The sequence below is a fragment of the Petromyzon marinus genome, chromosome 3 (genome assembly GCF_048934315.1).
Source record: "Petromyzon marinus isolate PM22_M1 ecotype Great Lakes invasive population chromosome 3, UKy_Petmar_22M1.pri1.0, whole genome shotgun sequence".
NCBI lineage: Eukaryota > Metazoa > Chordata > Hyperoartia > Petromyzontiformes > Petromyzontidae > Petromyzon > Petromyzon marinus.
This window is the reverse complement of record NC_133669.1, coordinates 3,233,057-3,253,978: the sequence shown is the minus strand read 5'-3', so window position 1 is coordinate 3,253,978 and position 20,922 is coordinate 3,233,057. Positions and strand designations below refer to the sequence as shown.

Genomic DNA, 20,922 nt, shown 5'->3' with positions numbered 1-20,922 from the left:
CGAACCCACGCACTCCTGTATACCAGGCGAGATAGTTAACACCATCCCAATCCCATATATTGCTCCATTAAAATCTTCTGGATCAACTACAAGATTGGCCTCATCGTCTTAAACGGACTTCGTAGACTTACACCTGCCTCGGTCTCTCCTCGCATCTCGCTTTACCCAATCCACTGCTGAATGAAGGCCTCCCCACGCCGCTGTCAGTCCTAAGGGTTGTGGGACCCCACTTCACCGTGTAAGTGAAGGGTGACAAATGGCTCCATATCCCGTACCACTTCGCCCGTGGCTGTTAGACATAGCTGGGGAATCGAACTTGAGTTTGCGGGTTCATAGTGTACGTGTACTACCGCCAACGGTTGCAGAGTAGATTCTGACTGGGTAAGCTGGCATCGATGAGCGGTGCTCACTGCTATGGGCTAACCTTAAACAACAGCTCTCACGACAAACTGGTGATTCATGTGCTCTCACATTCAAAATGACACACGTCAGCGTCAGCGCAACAACACTTTGGGGTTCACGCGATGTATCAACTTCGTACGCTCGCTGTTTCCTTCCACTGTGGCACTTCTCTGCGCGCCCTTCCTGTCTGAGTCAATCTCCCTGCACAGATCAAGGGCACCGGGGGCTCGTTCCCGCAGCATGTTTACTCCATTTTCAAATATTCACGGTTACGGCGTTTAAATAAATAAATACGTGAGTTGCGAACGAGCAGCGGTCATCATCGCTTCACAAACCTAACGCAATCGCAGTATCTAATCTGAAGCTTAAATGTGTTTTGAAAGCTTCACGGTTTTGGCTTTTTATCAAAGTTACCTAAACATTTTTTCTGCTGTTCGTGTCATATCAAGAGATGAAGAAATGCGCGATCAGACCTCACGCTTGGCACTGCATGCATCATCGTGCGTTGGAGAACATCTCATTAGAGGGTGATTTCACAGAAATCCCTTCACGGGACCTATCATTTTGTCCGCACCAGGGGGGCTATATTAAGCCCCAATGCCATATATGTAGACGTGTTAGTCGCTTTACAGGTAAACTGAAGGGAAACAATAAAATAATAATTGTTTCCCTTCTACGTGACTTTACCGAAAGAACCAAGAATATGAATCCCTGCAGTCACGAAAGCATTAAATCAAAAGGTAAACTGAAGTTAACGTTTAGAGAGTTTGCATCTTTGCCAATTGAAGTGCAGTCATTGGTGACCATGTTGAGATCATCAACGCTGGTAACATTTGAGGTCCCTGTTTAACCATGGGTGGCTGAAACTTGGATTTAAACCCAGGATTTCACGTGTGCCGAGTCAGTGCCCTGAACTCTGAGCCACCCTGCCACCTACATGAAGCTTGGACAGACAACCAATATGGCGTGAGTGAAGACAGGATGGCCCAACATTCAGGACACACGGGGTCATTTCGTTTGTTTTAACACCTGGCATTTTCATTGTTTATTCTTTCAGTTAATATTGTATCTGTTATCATTAATATCTATTCTTCTTCTTCTTGCCGTGAAATCACCTCAAATCCGTCATTTACAAAACCCGGCCAAGAACCCGGAATGCATTGAGACAAAACATGATTTATGAATGTTAAAAAAATTACAACTGTAATCTTTAAAACAAAAGTCCTACATTAAGTTGAAAAGAAAATGCATACGTTTATGTTAATGAGGGTTACATTGAACATTTGTTAAAATAAATTAAGTCACCCGATGCCATTTGTTAAAATAAATATAATAACCCAATGTATCCTGACTTTTGGGCCACCCTGTATGTTTCAGTACGTTGGGCGGTAAGTGAAGGTGTGTTGTGATTTTACACGTCGATCATATGGGCATAGACACTTCAATACGTTTAATTCCAATGTTTAATATTTTCCCGTTATTTACTTCTCTTCTCCAATAAGCAACACGGACCGCATTTTAACGACATTAAATCACCAGACAAAAATGTTCACATTTCCGCGCACGAGGAAGGGCAGAGAGCACCGCTGGTGAGTGACCCTGCTCGAGATGATGGGGGCGCGCGTTACTGTACCACACATGTTCAGGAAGGATGTTCAAGGATCATCGCATGAGGAATCCCCCAGGCATCGTCTGTACATGTCACAGATCTCTCCCCTCCACCCACTCCCAGCTCACCCATCCCTCCCCCATGTCTCCTACCTCTTACCCAGTTCCTCCTTACAACACTTCTTCAAGTCCTTGTCCTTCTGATTATCTCTCTCTGCAGGGCTCTCCTCCTATTCTCCTGCCTCATCCTCCCACTCTTACCCCCGCACCATGTATCTCTTTCATTTTGACAGGTATTTAGCAACATTGATTCCTTTATTTATCAATGCATTGATGCATTATAATGCTCACGATACACACCTAGAATAATCTCCGGACAGGACAAAACAAAAATACGAAGCCGGGCAAAAAGCGAGACGAAAGATATCGATTGTTGATGCAGGTTATAACAATTCATCACGTCTCGGGATTGGGTATTAATTACATGCCTTCTAACCATTTAAAATCCACTCTGTACCACCTCCCACAACCCTCTTCCATCCTCTTGTCTCTTTCACTTCACTCCCTCCCTCGCTCGCAACTCCCTGTCTCCTTACCCCTCCTCCATCCTCCCACCCTGCAGTCCCCCCCCCCATCACGTCCCTCTCCTGCACGTGATTTTAATTCACATCTGTGCGCAGATCTAAAGCCAAGTGTAGTTTTTTTGGGGGGGAGAATGCTCGTACAGCTCAAGGTGAGGGGTGTCTGGCGATCTCGCTGGGGTATTCCTCAGTGACGGGACGGCGACGGCCAGGCCGCCTGCAGGGCTCTCACTGCAGGGCTCTCTCTGCAGGGCTCTCTCTGCGGGGCTGTCACTGCAGGGCTCTCTCTACAGGGCTCTATCTGCAGGGCTCTCACTGCAGGGCTCTCTCTGCAGGGCTCTCTCTCTCTATAGGGCTCTCACTGCAGGGCTCTCACTGCAGGGCTCTCTCTGCAGGGCTCTCTCTACAGAGCTCTGACTGCAGGGCTCTCTCTCTACAGGGCTCTCACTGCAGGGCTCTCACTGCAGGGCTCTCTCTGCAGGGCTCTCTCTACAGAGCTCTGACTGCAGGGCTCTCTCTCTACAGGGCTCTCACTGCAGGCCTCTCACTGCAGGGCACTCTCTACAGGGCTCTCTCTGCAGGGCTCTCTCTGCAGGGCTCTCACTGCGGGGCTCTCACTGCAGGGCTCTCTCTACAGGGCTCTCACTGCAGGGCTCTCACTGCAGGGCTCTCTCTGCAGGGCTCTCTCTACAGAGCTCTCACTGCAGGGCTCTCTCTGCAGGGCTCTCTCTACAGAGCTCTCACTGCAGGGCTCTCTCTGCAGGGCTCTCACTGCGGGGCTCTCACTGCAGGGCTCTCTCTGCAGGGCTCTCACTGCGGGGTTCTCACTGCGGGGCTCTCACTGCGGGGCTCTCACTGCAGGGCTCTCTCTGCAGGTTCTTACGAGCGAGGAGCGGCGCTTTTCTCCACCGGTGGCCCGGAGGCAATGGAGGAAATTCCACGTTCCCGTGGAGTTGGGGGTGGGCGGGGCGGGTTGACTTCCCGCTTCACACATTTTCATAAATTCCAGAGAGATGCAAGGCTTCATCGATGCCCAGATAGGATTTGAACTGGCAACCAGTCTCTCATCTTGAGGCGAGCACTTCCCTTGACAGGAATGGTGCCGTGTGACCGCCTCTCTTGGTGCATACTGCGTTGTTGGGTAGTGACTCGGAGGCTTGTTGGCTCACTGGCTGCTTGACTGGCTGGCCTACTGGCTGGCCATCGTTAACGTTAGAAAGTGGGGAAGTTGTCTGGTTTAGTGGCTGACTGGATGGCTGAACGCCTTGTTGGGTGTGGCCGGTTGGGTGACTATAGACGGTCATTTGGCTGCTAAATTAAAATAAAATGGCCGAGTCATTCCATAAAGGGACATCCCTGTGGTCATATACATTTAGAAATGTACACTATATGTTTGTGTTTGTATGTATGTTGAACTTCTTTCACACTGTAGGTAGACAATTGTCCTAATCGGAGTTGTGAAGGTCTACAAGCAGACACCAACAAACACCAACACACACAGGACACACGCACTCACTGAATGGCATCCTTACACATGGAGAACGACACCAACACACACAGGAGTATACAAAAAACAAATATCCCCCATATAGACATAACAGACTGTTGGGGCAAGTGCTGTTAGCGAGCACCAATGAAGGGCAGCACGGCACGGGAGGGGGTGGGTGGCCAGCACCACGCCCAGAGGTGATGATTTACACACCACACCAGGTACTCATTTGAGGCTGAGTCGACCTAGGGGATGCCCAGGACCGATTCGGTGTTGCCTGTGAGCGGGAATCGAAACCGGGTCGACGGCTTCGTAGTGCAGCGCGCCAACCGCTGCACCACCGCTCCCCACAATCAAGAGTCCATACGAGGTCACATTCGCTTTGTTTTTAATGTTTTTGTTGCAGGGTTCCCCCCCCCGGCAATCGCTCGTCCCTCTCTCGCCTCCGTGCAAGGTGAACGTTGGAGCGCAGGCGACACGTGACCTCATGACCACGGTCGTCCCCTCGCTGGAGAGCAGCGCGCCGTCCTCGAGTTCTGCGCCAGCGCACCGCATGCCCGTGCACAGGTGAGAGGAGCTCGCGCGCAGAGCCTCTCTCGCAAGCGGGCGGAACGTCACGCTCGCGATGGAGCCGGCCTGTCCCATTATTTACCTCCACCGATTTTCAAAGCATTTTTTTAAAAACCGAATGGATTTCAACAACAAGCAGGCGAAGTGTATGGATTATGTTTGCTGTCACGGTATTTACACGTCGGCGTATGCAGATTCGCAGTTTGACGTCCCCCATTGTGCAAAACGTGCATCGGAAACGGAACCTCTGTTTTGACGCTTGCGTTCCTGCCCACGCACCCTGACCTCGCGAACCCCCGACCTCTGCCCCTCTCGCCCCGTTTCCCCCAGGCCTCTCTCGCAGTCCCTGTTGAGCCTGCCGTCTGCCGGGCCCCAGAGTTCGGCGCTGCGTGCCCAATGCAGGCCGCACACGCTCAAGCTGGCCAGCAGCGAGGTGGACGTGTGCGGGGTGCGCGGCGGGCGGAGAGGGGAAGGGTGCCGGGCCGGCGGGCCGCCCGGAGGTTACGCGCTGCGCAGGACTCGGGCGCGTGACCTCAGCTGCGAGCCCACGACCCCGACGAACCCCGACGGGGACTTCGACCTGAGCGCGGAGCGCGGGGCTGAATGCGGCTTCCGGCGGCGGCCGCCCCCTCGTCAGAATGGCCTCGTCAACGGTGGCGCGCTCAACTCGCGTCCGTCGAGGGACGCCACCGCGACGACGGCCGCGGCGGTGGTGGCGCCGGAGGCGGGAGCGAGAGCGGCCAATGCACGAGGCCGCGCCGAGGTCATCCGCCAACGGATCGAGCGCTGGGAGGGGCGGCAGGGGGATGCCGACTCGGGGAACGGAGGGGGCGCCGTGGGCCGAGGATTGGCCACTCCAAAGGAGCCGGCAGCACCGACAGGGCCGGAGAGGCAGCGAACGAGGATGAAGAAGGAGGAGGAGGAGGAGGGTGTGAAACCAGGCGAGGTGCGCGAGCCTCTTGCTGGGCCACGATCGCCGAGCCGCGAGGCCAGCACAGCCGCCGGAGTGATCCAGCGAACACCACTTCCAGACAAAAGCCTCAGCGCCACAACCGGAGGAGGAGGAGAAGTGACGCTGCTGGACGAATGCGGTCGCTCCATGACTGGAGCAGCGGCCGCACGTGAGCGTGCGGGATCAGCTCAGAGCCCGGGCGCTCGGCGGGACGTTACCGGGAATGCTGACGGCGTGCGGACGCGGATGTGCGGAGGGTCTGATTCGTGCAAGCCTCTCGCGGAGGCGCTAACCAACAACAAGCGTCTCTTCATCAAAACCACGAACACGGATGCCTCCTTAAATAATAATGTCAGCGGCGGGGTTGGCCTTGTGCCCGGAGGCGAAAAAGCTGCAACGGTGAGACCGAGCATGGCGTGCGCTGGCCAACTCAAAGCGGGGCCCTCGGAGGGCTGGTACCGCACGCCCGCCCACCCGCAGCCCAAGCCGGCAGCGGCAGCTTGTGTCCTGCCGGGCGCGCAGACCCAACGCCGCGGCGGACTGCAGGAAAGCATCAATGGGAAATCGTCGGAGCGAAGAGAGCACGAGGGCTGTAGCGGCGAAGTCGTTGGCAGAGCAGCGGGGGGCGTCACTCGTACAGCATCGGACAGGATAGCGGAATTAGGCGCGAGCGCACGTGCCGGCGACTGCGCGTCGAGCAGGTGCGGCACGACGGGGACGACCGCGAACAGCGAGAGGGTGGGGAGCCCCACGGTGCAGCCGGGCCGAGGGGGGAGCGACGCGGACGCGGGGCGCCGCGTGGCAGAGGGCCGCGGTGCACGGAGCAAAAGTCCCCGAGCGATCGGGGCGACGGTCGGATTCTTGCCTCCGGGTGAGCTCGACGGCGCGAGGAAGGAGGCGTCGCCCGCGGGCGAAGCAGCGCCGCGGAGCGGGGGCAAGCGAGGGGGCGTCGCCTCCGTTCTGTCCCGCGTGCGGACCCTGGAGCGCGCCACGCAGGACTGCCCCAACCACGGCGTGCCCGAGCTGCCCGGCATCTTTTACGGCACGAGGGAGGCGCGGCGTTCGCGGGCCGGGCTCGGGCCCCGCGTGCCGGGCGCCGCCCGCGAGCGCCGGGCGTCCCCGGCGACGGCCGCCCGGCGGCGCCGCGACAGCCGTGGCTCGGAGCCGAGCGAGACGGACTACAGCACCGTGGGCAGCGTGTACAGCACGCGCAGCGACGCGCCGTGGGACTCGGAGAACGTGTACGCCGACCCGGCGCTCTGCGACAGCCCCAGCCCGACGCTGTCGCCCGCGCGCACGCTCTCGCCCCCCCCCGCGGACGCGCCGCCGAAGCCGCGGCGGACGTTCGAGTACCGGGCCGGTCCGTTCGAGGGCAGCGGTGGCGGAGACGCCCCCGCGCCGCCCTCCTCGCTGCTGCCGCCGCCGTCCTCTCCGGCGCCGCCGCTGCCCAGCAGCCCCCCCCCGTGCTCTACGCAGCAGCCGCCGCGCCCTGGCCAGGACTGCTCGCGATTGTAAGGGAGGAAAGAGAGCGTCGGTGGGCACGCACGCAGCACGCACAGCAGCGGCGGCGACCGCTGCCGTTCGCCGCTAGGCGGCGGTGACATCACAACGGCGCTTGTGCCAGGCCAGGTGCACTTTGAGGCCACGCGAAGTGTAAAATGCACGCTGCTGACGGAAAGGTTACGGGACCGACCCAGGCGCTGCGGGTTGACTGACCGGGATGACTGGCAGATGCACGGCACGCACACACGCACAAGGACGTGCACGCGCACACGCGCACGAGACTGTACGATGCAGGGGGCTGCGAGAAGGAGGTCAAGAGGCGCATTGCTCTAGCAAGCGGGGTTTTTGAAACCACTTTGGAAAAGATCGGTCACAGTTTACATAAAAGGGTATTTGAGGCATGTGCGGATAAGAGAGCTGCACTCTCACTAAGCAGTGCAAAGAGAAGCTGTTGGCGTTTGAGCATAGGTGTGTTGCTAGGAATGCCTTGGCACGACAGGGTCAGCCTGTGCAGACGTGAACATGGCAGGTAAGCGTTGTATACATGATGAGGCGACACATGTTGTGCTGGGCGGAATGCGCGTGCTGATTGTGGGAGGAGGCCTGGTTACCGAGCCACGTGCTTGCTGGGTGAAGAAGGCCTGAGAGCAGATGGTGGCAGACCGACAGTACATATTGCGGAGGTTGCAGAAGGGTAGGAAGCGTTAACGGGGTGCGGGGGCGTCGACGGTTTTGCCGACACCTTGATCTCGAATGCTTTAAAGAGTACGTACGTATGCATTTTGAACTTCTTTCGCACCGTCCGTAGCCAACCGTACTAATCGGAGGTGCCAATCGTAGAGAGTGTGGTGGCCGGGCAACATTACGCCCGGCTGCCTTTGATTTTTGCAGCGTCAATATTTACACGCTGCGCCGTGGTACTCGGTTGAGTCAGTGCATCGGAGGTCAAGGACAGGTTCAGATGTCACAAGCCTTTGATGTTGTCCGTGGAGAGTGATCGACCCCAGGGATTTCAGTGCAATCTTGTACCCACCGCGCCACTGGCTACACATACACACACGCAGAGGCAAACGCCCACGGCACCAGCACAAACATACCGAAGTTGCGCGTATTGATCTAGACCCTTCGTCAGTCCGCTGGTGAATGACAAGCCTCCTCATCCTGTGTCAGCCATGGGAGTTGTCTGACCACTCTGGTCAGCGTGTCGGTGAAGGCAGTCGGGAGGTGGGCCCGGAGCATTTCAGATTTCAGTCGCCCGTCGTTAGCCGTCGCCGGGAATCAAAGCCGGGTCAACGGACTCGTGCAATTATGTACTGAGGACGAGCGATGTCGAAACAGCTGTCGGGAATGTTCCTGTTGAATCCCATTGAGCCCATTTAGCGAGCACTCGCTGCCAGCATGTTCCGACGTGGCTTGAGGGTGCACACCTAGACGGGAGAACACTCGGATGCGACCCACCCCTTGCTGGCGCTTGCTACACGGAGGCGCGTGGTTCACTACGTGTTGGCCTTCTTTCCCTGCGTGCCTCTGTCTCTGCGTGCATGTGTACGTCTGCGTGTGAGTGTGCGGGTAGAGTACTGCAGCGGTCCGAGCGCTGTGCTATGAACCCGGCGAATCCATTTCGATTCCCGCTCGTGCCCTCCGTTAGATCCACTCAGCCTTAAATAAATCCCTGGTGCATCAGCACTGAGGAGACAAAGGCAGGCGAGCATGGTGCTGGCCACCCACCACCCCCCTCGCGTTCCGTGCCCGGCCTTCACAGGTGCTTCTAGCTAACATCAGTTGCTCCGACAGTCCGCTAAGGCTACACGGTGGGGGGGATCTTTGTCTTTGTGTGTGTGCAGGTCCTCCCCGGAGCCGAGTGCGGTGCCGTCGCGACCCCGTGTGCCACTGCAGGAGCTGCCCTTGCCTCCGTTCCAGCCGCACAGCCCCGAGTTCGGACTCGCCCTCTCCCATGAAAACATCTACGAGGACATCATCGGTGTGGCAGGCCGGCGAGGGGGCACGAGGCCGCGCACTTTAAAATCTCGATTGAAATCTCATTGCTTGAGAACTGCTTTTGTTTCTAGTTTGTTGTCCTTTCCCCCGCACCTTCAATTAACACGGTTGGCTATGCACGGTGCGAAAGAAGTTCAACATACATACATACCAGGCTGATTCATAGAGTCCAGCGTTCGCGATTCATCTGTTCTCAATGTCGATCAGCTGGGCATCGATTGCACGAGCTGTCATAGCGGCGGGTGATCGATATTGAGCGAAATAGCTGCAGCAGACAAGGAGTCTCCTCCATCCGTTCATCCACACAAAGAATACAAGTATTTCTTACCTCCTAATTTTCCTTACGGGCTCTCTCTCCCCATTTTCTCTCTTGCATACTTTAGTTTCCTCCCGCTTACGGGAGAATTCGGCCAATCCCCACAAAATGCAGGAACCTTCTTAAGGAGATATCGGGCACTCGGCAAGCATATAGAAACTGTCGTGCTGTCTGCGATTCGCAGATCATCGGCACTAACAACTGGACTTGTCTCTGTGCGGTAACCATGGGCTCTAACCCCCACCAACGCACCTGTCCAGAACCGTGCCCGCGCGAGAATCCGTACGAGGACATCGCCGACGGGGAGTGGGCCTCGAGCCTGGAGGACTCCTCCTCGCTCTGCTTGCGCAGCGCCCCCGGGAAGTCTCGCAGCGCCACCCTCTCCGAACCCAGGGTGCGAACCCCCCCACCACCACCCACCCACCCACCCACCACCCCCCGAACCCCGTGCCGCCACGACGTCACAACCGCGCCGTCGCCACGCTTCACGATGCAATACGACGTCGAGTTTCGCAATACGACGATTACTGTGTCGACTTTGCGACTTGCGCGACTTTAACGTTCGTCCTATGGGTTTTGTTCTTGGTGCTCTGCTCGACTTCCGGTATGAATCGCGACCACTTGAGAGTTTCATCAACTGCCACGCACTCGATGTAAGCCTGCCGCAAGTGCCGTAATAATTGCAACGCTGCGATAACGCTTTTATGCGATCGAGCTGTCGGTTCCGCAATGCTCAATTGAGTCATTAAAAGAGCTACGAAAATGATGACGCCATCGCCACCAGAGCCACGATCGTGGTCAGCGCAACCGCGCCAAGAGCCCAGCTGCCTGAGTTTGAGTCCTCAGCGCAGCCTCCTGGAAGTGCAGAATTCATCTGATTACCTGTTGACTTCTGCAGAACATTCACACTTCGACGATGATGCTAATAATCATGGGGATCCCCGCCAATAGCGCGCCCACATCGGCGAGGCTAAGAGGATTTCCACCGTACATTCCCGTTGACAACGGCGACGACATCCCGATTGACGTTTGGCGCCCTGTGGAAAAAATGCCTCCCGCCGCCCCTTGCAGTTGCCGCCCTGGGGTGGAGGCGGCCGCCGAGGGGTCGGGCCGGGCGCCCGCGGGGGCGGCCGCACCTCCTCGCTGCGCGCCCCCCGGCCGGGACGTGGTGGGGCGGCGGCCGCCCGGGGCTCCCCCTCGTCGCTCCTCTTCGCCGGCGGCGGCCCCGACGAGGAGTGGGGCGCCGGCGCCGTGCCCGCCAGGGCCCCCAAGGTGACGCGCACGCGCACGCCGTCAGAATTCCCAACGTGCGTGTGCGTGTGCGCGCAATGTACGTTGGGAATGCTTTTGCACCGTGCGTAGCCGGCCGTGCCAATCGGAGGCGGTGATGTGACAACGGCGACCTGGCCAGCTGTCGGTGGCTGCTGTTGTGATACCCGGTGTGCCACGCACCTGTGCTGATGCTGCTGTAGTAACCCTATGTCATTTGTTAATATACATATAAAAACCCCGTGTCTTGACTATTGGGCCACCCTGTGTGTTTCACTACGTTAGGAGGTGAGTGAAGGTGTAATGCTTTTACGTTTTGAATGCACGCATGTTGAACTTCTTTCGCACCATACGTAGCGAACCGTTCTAATCGGAGGTGCAGAGGAAGGGCAACAAACTACACACAAAAAGCAGTTCTAAAGAAAAGAGTTTTCAATCTTAACCTCATTCACGTTGCAGCAACCACCAGCCTGGGCACCAATGGATTCGCAACAAAACGCATCTCATTCAACTTGCTTTTGCATCTGCTTTGTGTAAATTCCAGCTCTTGATAATGACACAAAGAATCGGTTTGACTCTCGCGTCACAAACGATCTCATAGCAGGGTGCGGTGGACAGGCCACTTAAAGAATTTTTACAGAGTTCCCGTGACACGTCTATTCTGTCCACAAGTGTGGGTGGGTGTGTGCACGCACACAGAAGTTAGCGCTGCACTGTGCTATGAACCCGCTCAGGGCCAACACCGGTGACGATTAACTGAACCGGTTCAGGGCCTCACTTAGGTCGGCTCAGCCTCAAACGAGTACCTGGTGTGTTGCGTATGAAAGCATCAGCACTGGGGGAGACAAAGGCGGGTCCGACCGGGCGTGGTGTTGGCCACCTCATCTGCCGTGCCGGCCTTCATAGGTGCTCGTTAACAGTGCCTGCCTCAGCAGTCTGTTAGTGTGTGTGTCCGTGTGCTGACACGCGTGTAACTTCACAGTCCGTGCAGAAGATTAACAGCATCTTCACTGCGCGGTGCGGCTGGAAGCGCTGGAAAAAGACGTCGGTGTCCAGCCCAGAGTCACTCAAAGGTCAGGGCGCTCGGGTCACGTGGCCTTGGCCTCGGATCACACCGCCGGTGCGTTTGTCCTCGCTCGAGCGACGATGAGGTAAGCCAGTCGCACTGCTGGTGAACTCGTGGCCCGCCGCTGTCTCACGGAGAACGTCGGACTGGAGACCAGCCGCGTTCACAGGCGACGTCCGATCGAACGGTGGGGTTGAGCGGTCGGGTTGCCGCGATGCAATTTCGCGCAGCACGATTGCTGATGCGGCATCAGTCTTTTGCGAAAAGACGATCTTCGTGGTATCATTTTTGCCTTAACACTGTGCTAATGTTTCGCATTCTCTCTATTGCGTGAACCTTTGTGCTTTGCCGCACTTGTGGTCAGAGCAAAGATCGGCGAGGCCGACGGTGGATAATTAAGTTGTGTTCACTTGTGTGTGTGTGTGCGCGGGCAGATGAGAACAGCGACAGTGAGAGTGACTCTGACGAGCAGCTGACAGGTGAGACAACAACTTCATCACCTCCTGTCTTGAGCTCTTCTCTTCCTGCTGCTCTCAATCGCTGTGAGGTACGTGGCTCTATCCGCCTTTCCCTTCGTCCTCCCCGCTCACGCACTCCCTTCCCTTCGTGGACCGCGTCCACGTGCTGCCTTCCCTACCTCTCCCTCTTTTCTCCTCCTTCGCTCTCTCTCTCTCTTTTCTCTCAATCCCACTCGCTCACCCGATGCCTCCTCTTCCTCTCTTGCCCACTCGCCCGTTCCCGCGTCGCTCCGCGCTCGCCTCGCCACTCGCGCGCCCGGCCGCCCTTCTCTCCGCGTACGTCTTCCATCTCCGTCTCACCGCCACCACCCTCCCCCCCCCACCACCACCGTGCGTCGTTCCTAGAGCACCGGCTGCGCCTGGTGCACGTGGCGGCGGCGCTGCGTCGCGCCAAGAGCGGGCGCACGCTGGAGCTCGAGCAGCTCGACCCGCACAACCGCCGCCTCTTCGAGCACTTCGTGGTGGTGTCGCTTCGCGAGCGGCCCGCGGCGGGCTGCGGCGCGGGGCCGGGGGCGCCCGGCACCTTCACGCCGCAGCTCACCTACCAGTTCCCCAAGGTGAGCGCGTGTGAGGTTGCGTGCGCGCGAGCCCCACCAGACGCCTGAGCTACGTTCCGCGCCCACGAATTAGCACGGTTGACTACGTACGTTTCGATTTAAAGCTTTCGTGACTGCAAGGATTCATCTTCTTTGGTTCTTTCGGTAAAGTCACGTAGAATGAGAATAAAATAATAAATTAATAAAATAACAATAACAATAAAATTCTCACGACGTTTCGGCCACAACACAAGCGGCCTTCTTCAGGTGAAAGGAACAGACCCGTCGGGACGACAGAGCTTCAATGAACGTTGTTAAGATTCGTAGCGTCTTTTTAAGCTGGTTTAGAGAAGTGAGTTGAGGGTGCCTCACTTCTCTAAACCAAAAGACGCTACGAAGCTTAACAACGTTCATTGAAGCTCTGTCGTCCCGACGAGTCTGTTCCTTTCACCTGAAGAAGGCCGCTTGTGTTGTGGCCGAAACGTCGTGAGAATTTTAATTGTGTTATTTTATTTTATCAATTTATTATTTTATTCTCATTCTACGTGACTTTACCGAAAGAACCAAAGAAGATGACTACGTACGGTTTCGAAAGAATTTCAACATACACGCAGCACGTCCTTGCTTTGTCTCCGACAATCTGTAAGGCTACACCGCCGTGGGCCCTTGTCTTTTTTAGTGTGCGCGCGCGTGTGTGCGGCCTCAAAGCGCACCTGGCCTGGCACAATCGCCGTGGTGATGTCACCGCGACTTAGCCGCGAACGGCGGCTGTTTGTGTGTGGGTGTGTGTACGTGGGGAGCGGTGGCACAGTGGTTAGCGCACTGCACTCAGCTTTAAATGAGTACCTGGTTCGGTGCGCGAACGTCAGCGTTAGGGAGAACAAGGCGGCGTGGGCATGCCGCTGGCCACTCACCCCCTCGCCCTCGTGCACCGTTCCGACCTTCACGGGTGCTGCTCGCTAACAGCGCACTTGCCCCTACAGTCTGTTGAAGGCTACACCGGGGGCCTCTGTCTTTGTGTGCGTGCGTGCGTGGCCCCTTAGCTAGAGCGGCCGAGCCAGGAGGCGCGTGAGGCCGAGGAGAGACTCAAGGTCATCCCCCACTTCTGCTTCCCCGACGTGCGCGAGCTGGGCCCCGTGGTGGGACCCGGAGCCCCGGAGGGACCCAGAGGGCCGTGTCCCAGGCAAGCCGGGGAAGCGCCGTGTGGGGAGCGGCGGTGGAGCTGTTCGCGTGATTCCCGCTCATGGCCAACACCGCTGACGATTATCTGAACCGGTCCTGGGCATCCCCTAGGTCGACTCAGCTTCAAATGAGTACCTGGTGCGGTGTGTAAATATCGCCGATGGGGAGACAAAGGCGGCCGGACGTGGTGTTGTCCACCCACCCCTTTGTGTGCCGTGCCGGCCTTCATAGGCGCTCGCTAACAGCACTTGCCCCAACAGTATGTTACAGGCTGTACGGGGGAATCTTTGTCTTTGTTGTGGCGTTGCTTTTTGTTTGCGAGCGTCGCTCTTCTGCCCTCTGTCGTTGCTGGAGAGCGACTGCCGGGCAGATAAAACTCAGTGAGTTGGCACAGTTGGGCGGCACAGCTGGGTGCGCGTCTGCTCGCCATTTCGGTCGGTCAGCGCACGGCACCTGGATCTGTTTCTTGACACTTCCCGTGGCTTCACAAAGTGCGCCTAGCGTGGCGCAGGCGCTGTTGTTGTCGTTGTTGTCGTGGCGTCGCCCGGAGGTAACGCCCGCGCGCGTGTTTTCCCGCGTCGTGTTGCCGCAGTGAGACCTTCTCGTTCGTGCTCACGTACGAGGACGGCATCCGCCGCTTCGGGTACTGCCGGAGGCTGACGGTCAGCGTTCTCTCCGCACCACGGCAGCCGCGCGCATTTCCGCAACCATCCCGTACCCCCCACGCCATGGCGCGCCTCTTCCCGCACCGCGCCGCCATCTCGCCACGTCGCCTCATGCCCCGTCGCCATGCTCGCCTCGCAGCGTGGCATCGCGTGGCATTTCACGTTGTGTTGTACCACACCACCCGATGCCATTACACACCGTGCCACCTCACGCCTCCCTATTGCCTCTTCCCATTCGACACTGCCACCTCGTGACATGCCACCCTGTGCTCTCTCACGTGGTGTCGCACCAAGCCACGTGCGCCACACCGCGTGTGACCGTGTGTCATCCCGCGCCACCGTGTGCCGCCCTGTGACACCGTGACCCCTCCCGTGACACCCTGCGCCACCGTGTGCCTGCAGCCCGAGGGGAAGGGCCTGCCTGAGGTGTACTGCATCATCAGCCGTCTGGGCTGCTTCACCCTCTTCTCAAAGGTGACTCCGCGCAAAAAAACCCACTCAGGGCCATCGCTGCGTGAAGACAGCATGGCCAGCACGCACCACAGCAAGGCATCCGCATGATGTATGGCAGGGTTTCTCCATGCGATACCTATATCAGTTGACGTATAATTTAGATCTGTGAAATGTCTAAATGGCATGGCATCTAAAGATGCGGTCCGATTTGGTAGGAGCCGCACATTGTAAGGGACGGAATGGGTCGAGAGATTTTTTTATTTCATGGGGATTTCTCGGAGCCGACCGCTCGTCGCAGGGCGGTCGGAACGACGTGCAAGTTGTGGGGGCAAACGACCAAACCGGCGTCGCCATCACCGCGCGAGCCGTGCCCAGAGCCACGCGAAGTGTCGCGACTGGTCCCCGTCCCTGGCGACGACGACCACGACCCCCCCCCCCCGCACGCTGTCGCCCATCCCCCCGCCAGATCCTGGACGAGGTGGAGAAACGGCGCTGCATGTCCCCAGCGCTCGTCTACCCCTTCATGCGCGTGCTCGCCGACGCGCCCTTCCCCGCGCCCGGACGCACCGTGCGCCTCAAGAATTTCCTTCCTGGCTCGGGCAACGAGGTACGATATACTATTACGCTGATTTTTATTTGACCAGGTTTAAGCCCCACGGAGCTACGTAGCTCTTTGTTCAGAAGCGACCTGGCCACAAATGATAGCTCGACAAAGTGGCTTATAATCACGTGGACATTTATAGCAGACAAATAATACTCTACACGCACGTTAAATCCACATGTGGGGGGGAAACACTGGAGGACCCGGAGAAAAAATCTACGTGACCACGGGGAGAACATGCAAACTCCAGATCCCACTCCCACACTGTCACCAGGCAACCTCACTGTGTGCACGGGCACTGCGGAATGTACAGTACGTATGTTGAACTTCTTTCGCACCGTACGTGGCCAAACCCGTGGTAATTGTAGGTGCGGGAAAGGACAACAAACCAAACACAAAAAGCAGTTCTAAACAAATGCGGTTTCAATGTAGATGATGATTTAAAAGTGCATAGCTCCAGTGGCTTCCTGATATCGGAAGGAAGAGCGTCCCAGACGGCCGCAGAAGCGCACATGAAAGCGCGCGACGCGGTGACCGCCTTTGTTCGACGGCCATCCAAAGGCCGCTGCTGCGAGGATGACCGGAGTTCACGTGATGGTTTACGCTCCTTGACGAGATAAGCGAGGTCATCGCGGTTTATTTGTGGCAAGCACTTCGTGTGGCCACAACGTATGCCCACCAAGCCCGCGTTACACCTCCGCTGCCGGTGACGGACTCCCCGTCGCCGACCGGCGCCGAGCCCCTCGCGGCCGGCCGTGACCGTGCGCGCCACTGCCGCCCGACCGCAGGTGATCGAGCTGAGGCGGCCGCTGGACTCGCGGCTCGAGCACGTGGACTTCTCGTGCCTGCTGGCGTGCCTGGGCACGCGGCACATCGTGCAGGTGTTCGCCTCGCTGCTGCTGGAGCGTCGCATCATCCTGACGGCCGACCGGCTCAGGTGAGCTTCACCTGCGCTGCCCAGTGGCGCACGGGCATCACCGGAGTTAAACTAAACGCTAAACTGAATTTTTATTTTTTTTACCAGGTGAGGCCCACTGAGGTATGTAGCTCTTTTTCAGAAGCGACCTGGCCACAAATGATCGCTCAACGGAGCGGCTCATCATCGTGTCTGACATTTATAGCAGCCAAATACTTGAAATACGTGTTTCAAAATGTGGAGGGAAAAACCGGAGGACCTGGAGAAAAATCCACGCGACCACAGGGAGAACATGCAAACTCCAAGTGTACAGGCTTCAGGGTTGGGATCGAACCCATGGCCTCGTGTATACCAGGTGAGGTAGTTAACGTCTCGGCACCGTGCGGCTATGTGAGGCCTGCGGCCATGTGAGGCCTGCCACTTCTAAACATCTCACAAATAGTATTTATCTGCCGCTACAAGCATCCTAGCCTTACTAATCGGGTGCTGGAAGGGAATATTTTCCACCTGGCAATGCCGTGTTACACTCCTGTCGCTGCAAGGGTCTCTTGCAGCGACAGGAGTGACTTGAGGTCTGCGCGTAAATGTGTTGGGTATTTAAGAGTCGTCTGCGGGCCTCGGGAGGGAAAGGGTTTCCCAGCCTCGCCCTGCGGTCTGCTTACGTTCTGGTGCCACGTTTCTCAGCGGCGATACATTTCCCATCTTTGTGATAGGGGATTGGAGAGAGTTCGAGGGAGATTGGCACGTAGCAACCGGCTGGTTTCGGCTCGAATGGAGCCACGGTGGACTGCAAGACGTGAACTGGAGGCGGATTTCCCCTCGTCCACAGCTACAGTGTAATCGCAGGAAGTCGTTAGCGTTGCATTCTGCTCGTCCCTTGAGATACCGCGCGATGCTCGGGGCGGGGGAAGTGGTCGGACTCCCCTGCTGAAATTCCGCTCGCCCCCACCCCCCCCTCGTGAGCCAGCCACCCCGGCCGGCTCCACTGCCCCTGCAATCCTCCACTGCCACCGCCGCCGCCGCCGCCAGCACCACACGTCTGCCCAGATAGCGCACGATCTTTGTTAACCATCGCCCATAACGGGCGCTGCCATAACGATAACACAGCACTGTAACGCATTCAAAAAGCTGTAATAAAAATGTTCTTTTTTAAGACTCTTTCGGGAAGAGTCCTGGGAGGTTTAGCCAATTGCTTTTTCTCGGTATTTTGGGCAAGAGGAAATCTTAGCCACCAGAGAACTCCACACGTACGGAGGCGGAGGCGCTGCCCCTGCAATTGCTCGCTCACGCCACCGCTGGCGGAAGGGCCCCAAGACGGAGCTTTAGAGAGCCCATTCAGAGGGCATTTGGCCTACTGTTTCACACTCGGAAGAGGTAAAAATACCCACACTCTGCCCTACTGTTACATCTGCCGGTGCCGGGAGATCGAATAAAAAAAAACTCCACGCTGGAATAATGCGGCGCTTGTTGAGCAATACGAAAGATTCGTTTTGGTGTAAATTTGAGATCAACATCCACTTCTCCACTCGCAAACTTCAAAAGGCAACACTCGCGTCTTGAGTCAAGGCACGTGCATTCTAGAGCACGCGTGGACTGCAGGCTGCATGCGAGAGAGGGGCCCGCCCCACACGCGCGACTTAAGATTTCCCAGCCGGCCCCAGTGGGAAACAAACTCGTGGATTGCGCCGCTGAGGAATGAGAGAAGACGCTCACGCGGGCATATCATCACGCCGCACCGAAAAGGCGTCCGGTAAACGCTCAACGGATTCCTGCGGCGCAAATAAATATTCCGATTCTGATTCTGCGAAGCAACCGGTGGACCGAGGCTGGGTTGTCATTCCTATTGAATGTTGTGGTGGCTTTTCATCTGGGAGTACTGGGGGTGGGCAAGGGGAGAGAGAGAGTTTGGGCTGTGTGCACATTATCTCATACTTTCCCACGCGTTGTAATATTTTAAGAAGGGGGGGGAGCAGCGGTGGGGGGGGGGGCTGCAAGCTGTTTCCATAGCGAGTCGGCACGCGCATACCTTTTCCAGACTTGCGCGCGCACGCACGCGATTAACATCTCTCGCGCCAATGTACGTTGTGAAAATAAATGTACTGTACTCGCTTTATTCAATTAACCCGTTGTGGACGGCGCCCAACGCGACAGGGAGCGAGGTTTGCTCCGGAGGTCGCGGATCTGCCGCCGACACCGCGTCCCCCGAGCGGTAGATTCCACGAGGCACAGGCCTCTGAGCCCGCTGCCGCCAACGACCGGTCACTCGATTGTTGTTGTTGTTGTTGTTTGTTTTTTTATTGCCGGCAGTGCGGGTGGCGTGACGGAAAACGAAACGCCGTCTCGCGGCGAGAGCCGCCTGGGTTCGACTCCCGACTTGGGGCATCTTTCTGTTTAGAGCTTGTATGTTGTGCGCTTGTATGTTGAACTTCTTTCGCACCGTGCGTGGACAACCGTGCTAATCGGACGTGCGGGGGAAGGACAACAAACTGTATCGGGGGTTTTTTCTGTTTTTTGTTCCTGTCGCAGAAAGAACCCGCAGTGCAACTGATATTGGCCGAAACATCCCAATGCTGAAAAAAATACCTCAAAATTACTCGCATACAGCGGCAACATCTTTCCCCCCACCCTTTCTCGCAGGACCCACCTGAAAAATAGTCTTGAGACTCAGTGATCCCTTCGTGGATAAACAAGCACAATCATCCATAATAGACCGAAACAGGAGGATTTCTCCACAACTCTGGTTGTCGCCTGATGAGGCCGGTTGTAATTGCCGGTGAAACGTCGTAATCGAATTGTAAATGTTGTGGGTTTACTCTCCAGCACACTGGTATGCCAAACTATTAATTAATTGTCATGTTTTTTTTACGTGACAAACTGTACTAATTGGCTGTGTCGGGTGCTGGCGGGTTTAACAACACGCTTATATTTTACCCAATCTAACAAACAACTCTTATTATTGATAACATTGCTCACGAAAGCCTACTACGTGTTAAAGCACAACAATAATCATACATTACTAATGCTCCATCACAGAGTGAGTGTCCCCCCCAACCCCCCCCCCCCATTGCCGGGTGAGGTTTCTTTTTCAGGCCACGCCAACCGTCCCCTGGTGGGCCATTGCCGACCTCCACAGGGTGCTCGCTCACGGAAACGTTTGACCCCAGCGACGGGGGGGCGGCCCGTTGTCTCTGTCGTGTGTGAGCAGCACGCTGTCGCAGTGCGGCCACGCCATCGCCGCGCTGCTCTACCCGTTCGCGTGGCAGCACACCCTGGTGCCCGTGCTCCCCGCGTGCATGCTGGACATCGCGTGCGCCCCCACGCCCTTCCTCATCGGCGTGCTCAGCTCCGCCCTGCCCCGCCTCCGAGAGTTGCCCATCGAGGAGGTAAGGCGCCACGTGCAATCTGGGACATGTCATAGATTGTTTAAAAAAAAATGTTTTAAAGCATTTTATTTTATTTTACCAGGTAAGACCCGCTGAGCTATGCAGCTCGTTGTTCAGAAGCGACCTGGCCACAAATGAAAACTCAACGAAGTGGCTTATATGGAAATTTACAGCAGCCAAATACCATAAACACATGTTCATTCTTAATGTGGAGGGAAAAACTGGAGGACCCAGAGAAACATCCAGGCGACCACGGGGACAGAGACATGCAAACTCCAAATATACAGGCGTCAGGGTCGGGATCAAACCCACGACCTCCCATATACCAGGCGAGGTAGTTAACTTCTCGCCACCGTGGCGGCCACATACGATCAGGAAGCTCCCTTTCGTTTTTTGTTTTGCTCATTGCAGGGTCCACTTAAAACATCACGAAAGGTCATGCGACCAGGCTGCCTCTTCCAGGTGCATCACAGGCGGTTGCTCATTACACTAATTAACTGCGAATTATGAGTTGCCTTACCCAACATGCACTGATGCTCCAATAAATACGGTTTGCTACGTACGTACGTAAATACATACATGCAGGGTGTTCACTTATCGTGATTGTCATTGCAAGTAAGGACATTGTGGAATGCAGTACTATATGCTCATTTAAAAAAAAATACCGCCTGTACATACGTACTGGCGTGGCTCTGAACACAGTGGGCCCGAGTTTAATTCCCGGCCACGGATAGCACCTTGGGTCTCCCTGCTTCATCAACTCGCACCGACCAGCAGGCTTCAACGTATGATCGTATGTTGAACTTCTTTCGCGCCGTACGTAGCCAACCGTGCTAATCGGAGGTGTGGGGAAGGAGGGAAGGACAACAAACTAAACACAAAAAGCAGTTATATATTCTTGGTTCTTTCGGTAA

General features: G+C 56.6%; 1 protein-coding gene across 1 annotated transcript in view; it reads left to right on the top strand.

The window, feature by feature from the left end:
• The window catches only part of LOC116951846 (DENN domain-containing protein 2B-like), a 55,063-nt gene that overhangs the window by 26,501 nt on the left and 7,640 nt on the right, over nt 1-20,922 (top strand). Inside the window, exons 2-15 of the mRNA XM_032970640.2 lie at nt 4,487-4,647; nt 4,981-7,113; nt 8,950-9,086; nt 9,680-9,813; nt 10,491-10,691; nt 11,671-11,761; nt 12,189-12,233; nt 12,618-12,829; nt 13,852-13,991; nt 14,583-14,652; nt 15,058-15,129; nt 15,575-15,715; nt 16,498-16,646; nt 19,831-20,008. Coding sequence (XP_032826531.2) covers nt 4,568-4,647; nt 4,981-7,113; nt 8,950-9,086; nt 9,680-9,813; nt 10,491-10,691; nt 11,671-11,761; nt 12,189-12,233; nt 12,618-12,829; nt 13,852-13,991; nt 14,583-14,652; nt 15,058-15,129; nt 15,575-15,715; nt 16,498-16,646; nt 19,831-20,008 — 3,783 coding nt within the window. The 5' untranslated portion in view covers nt 4,487-4,567. The remainder of the gene's footprint in view (nt 1-4,486; nt 4,648-4,980; nt 7,114-8,949; nt 9,087-9,679; nt 9,814-10,490; nt 10,692-11,670; nt 11,762-12,188; nt 12,234-12,617; nt 12,830-13,851; nt 13,992-14,582; nt 14,653-15,057; nt 15,130-15,574; nt 15,716-16,497; nt 16,647-19,830; nt 20,009-20,922) is intronic.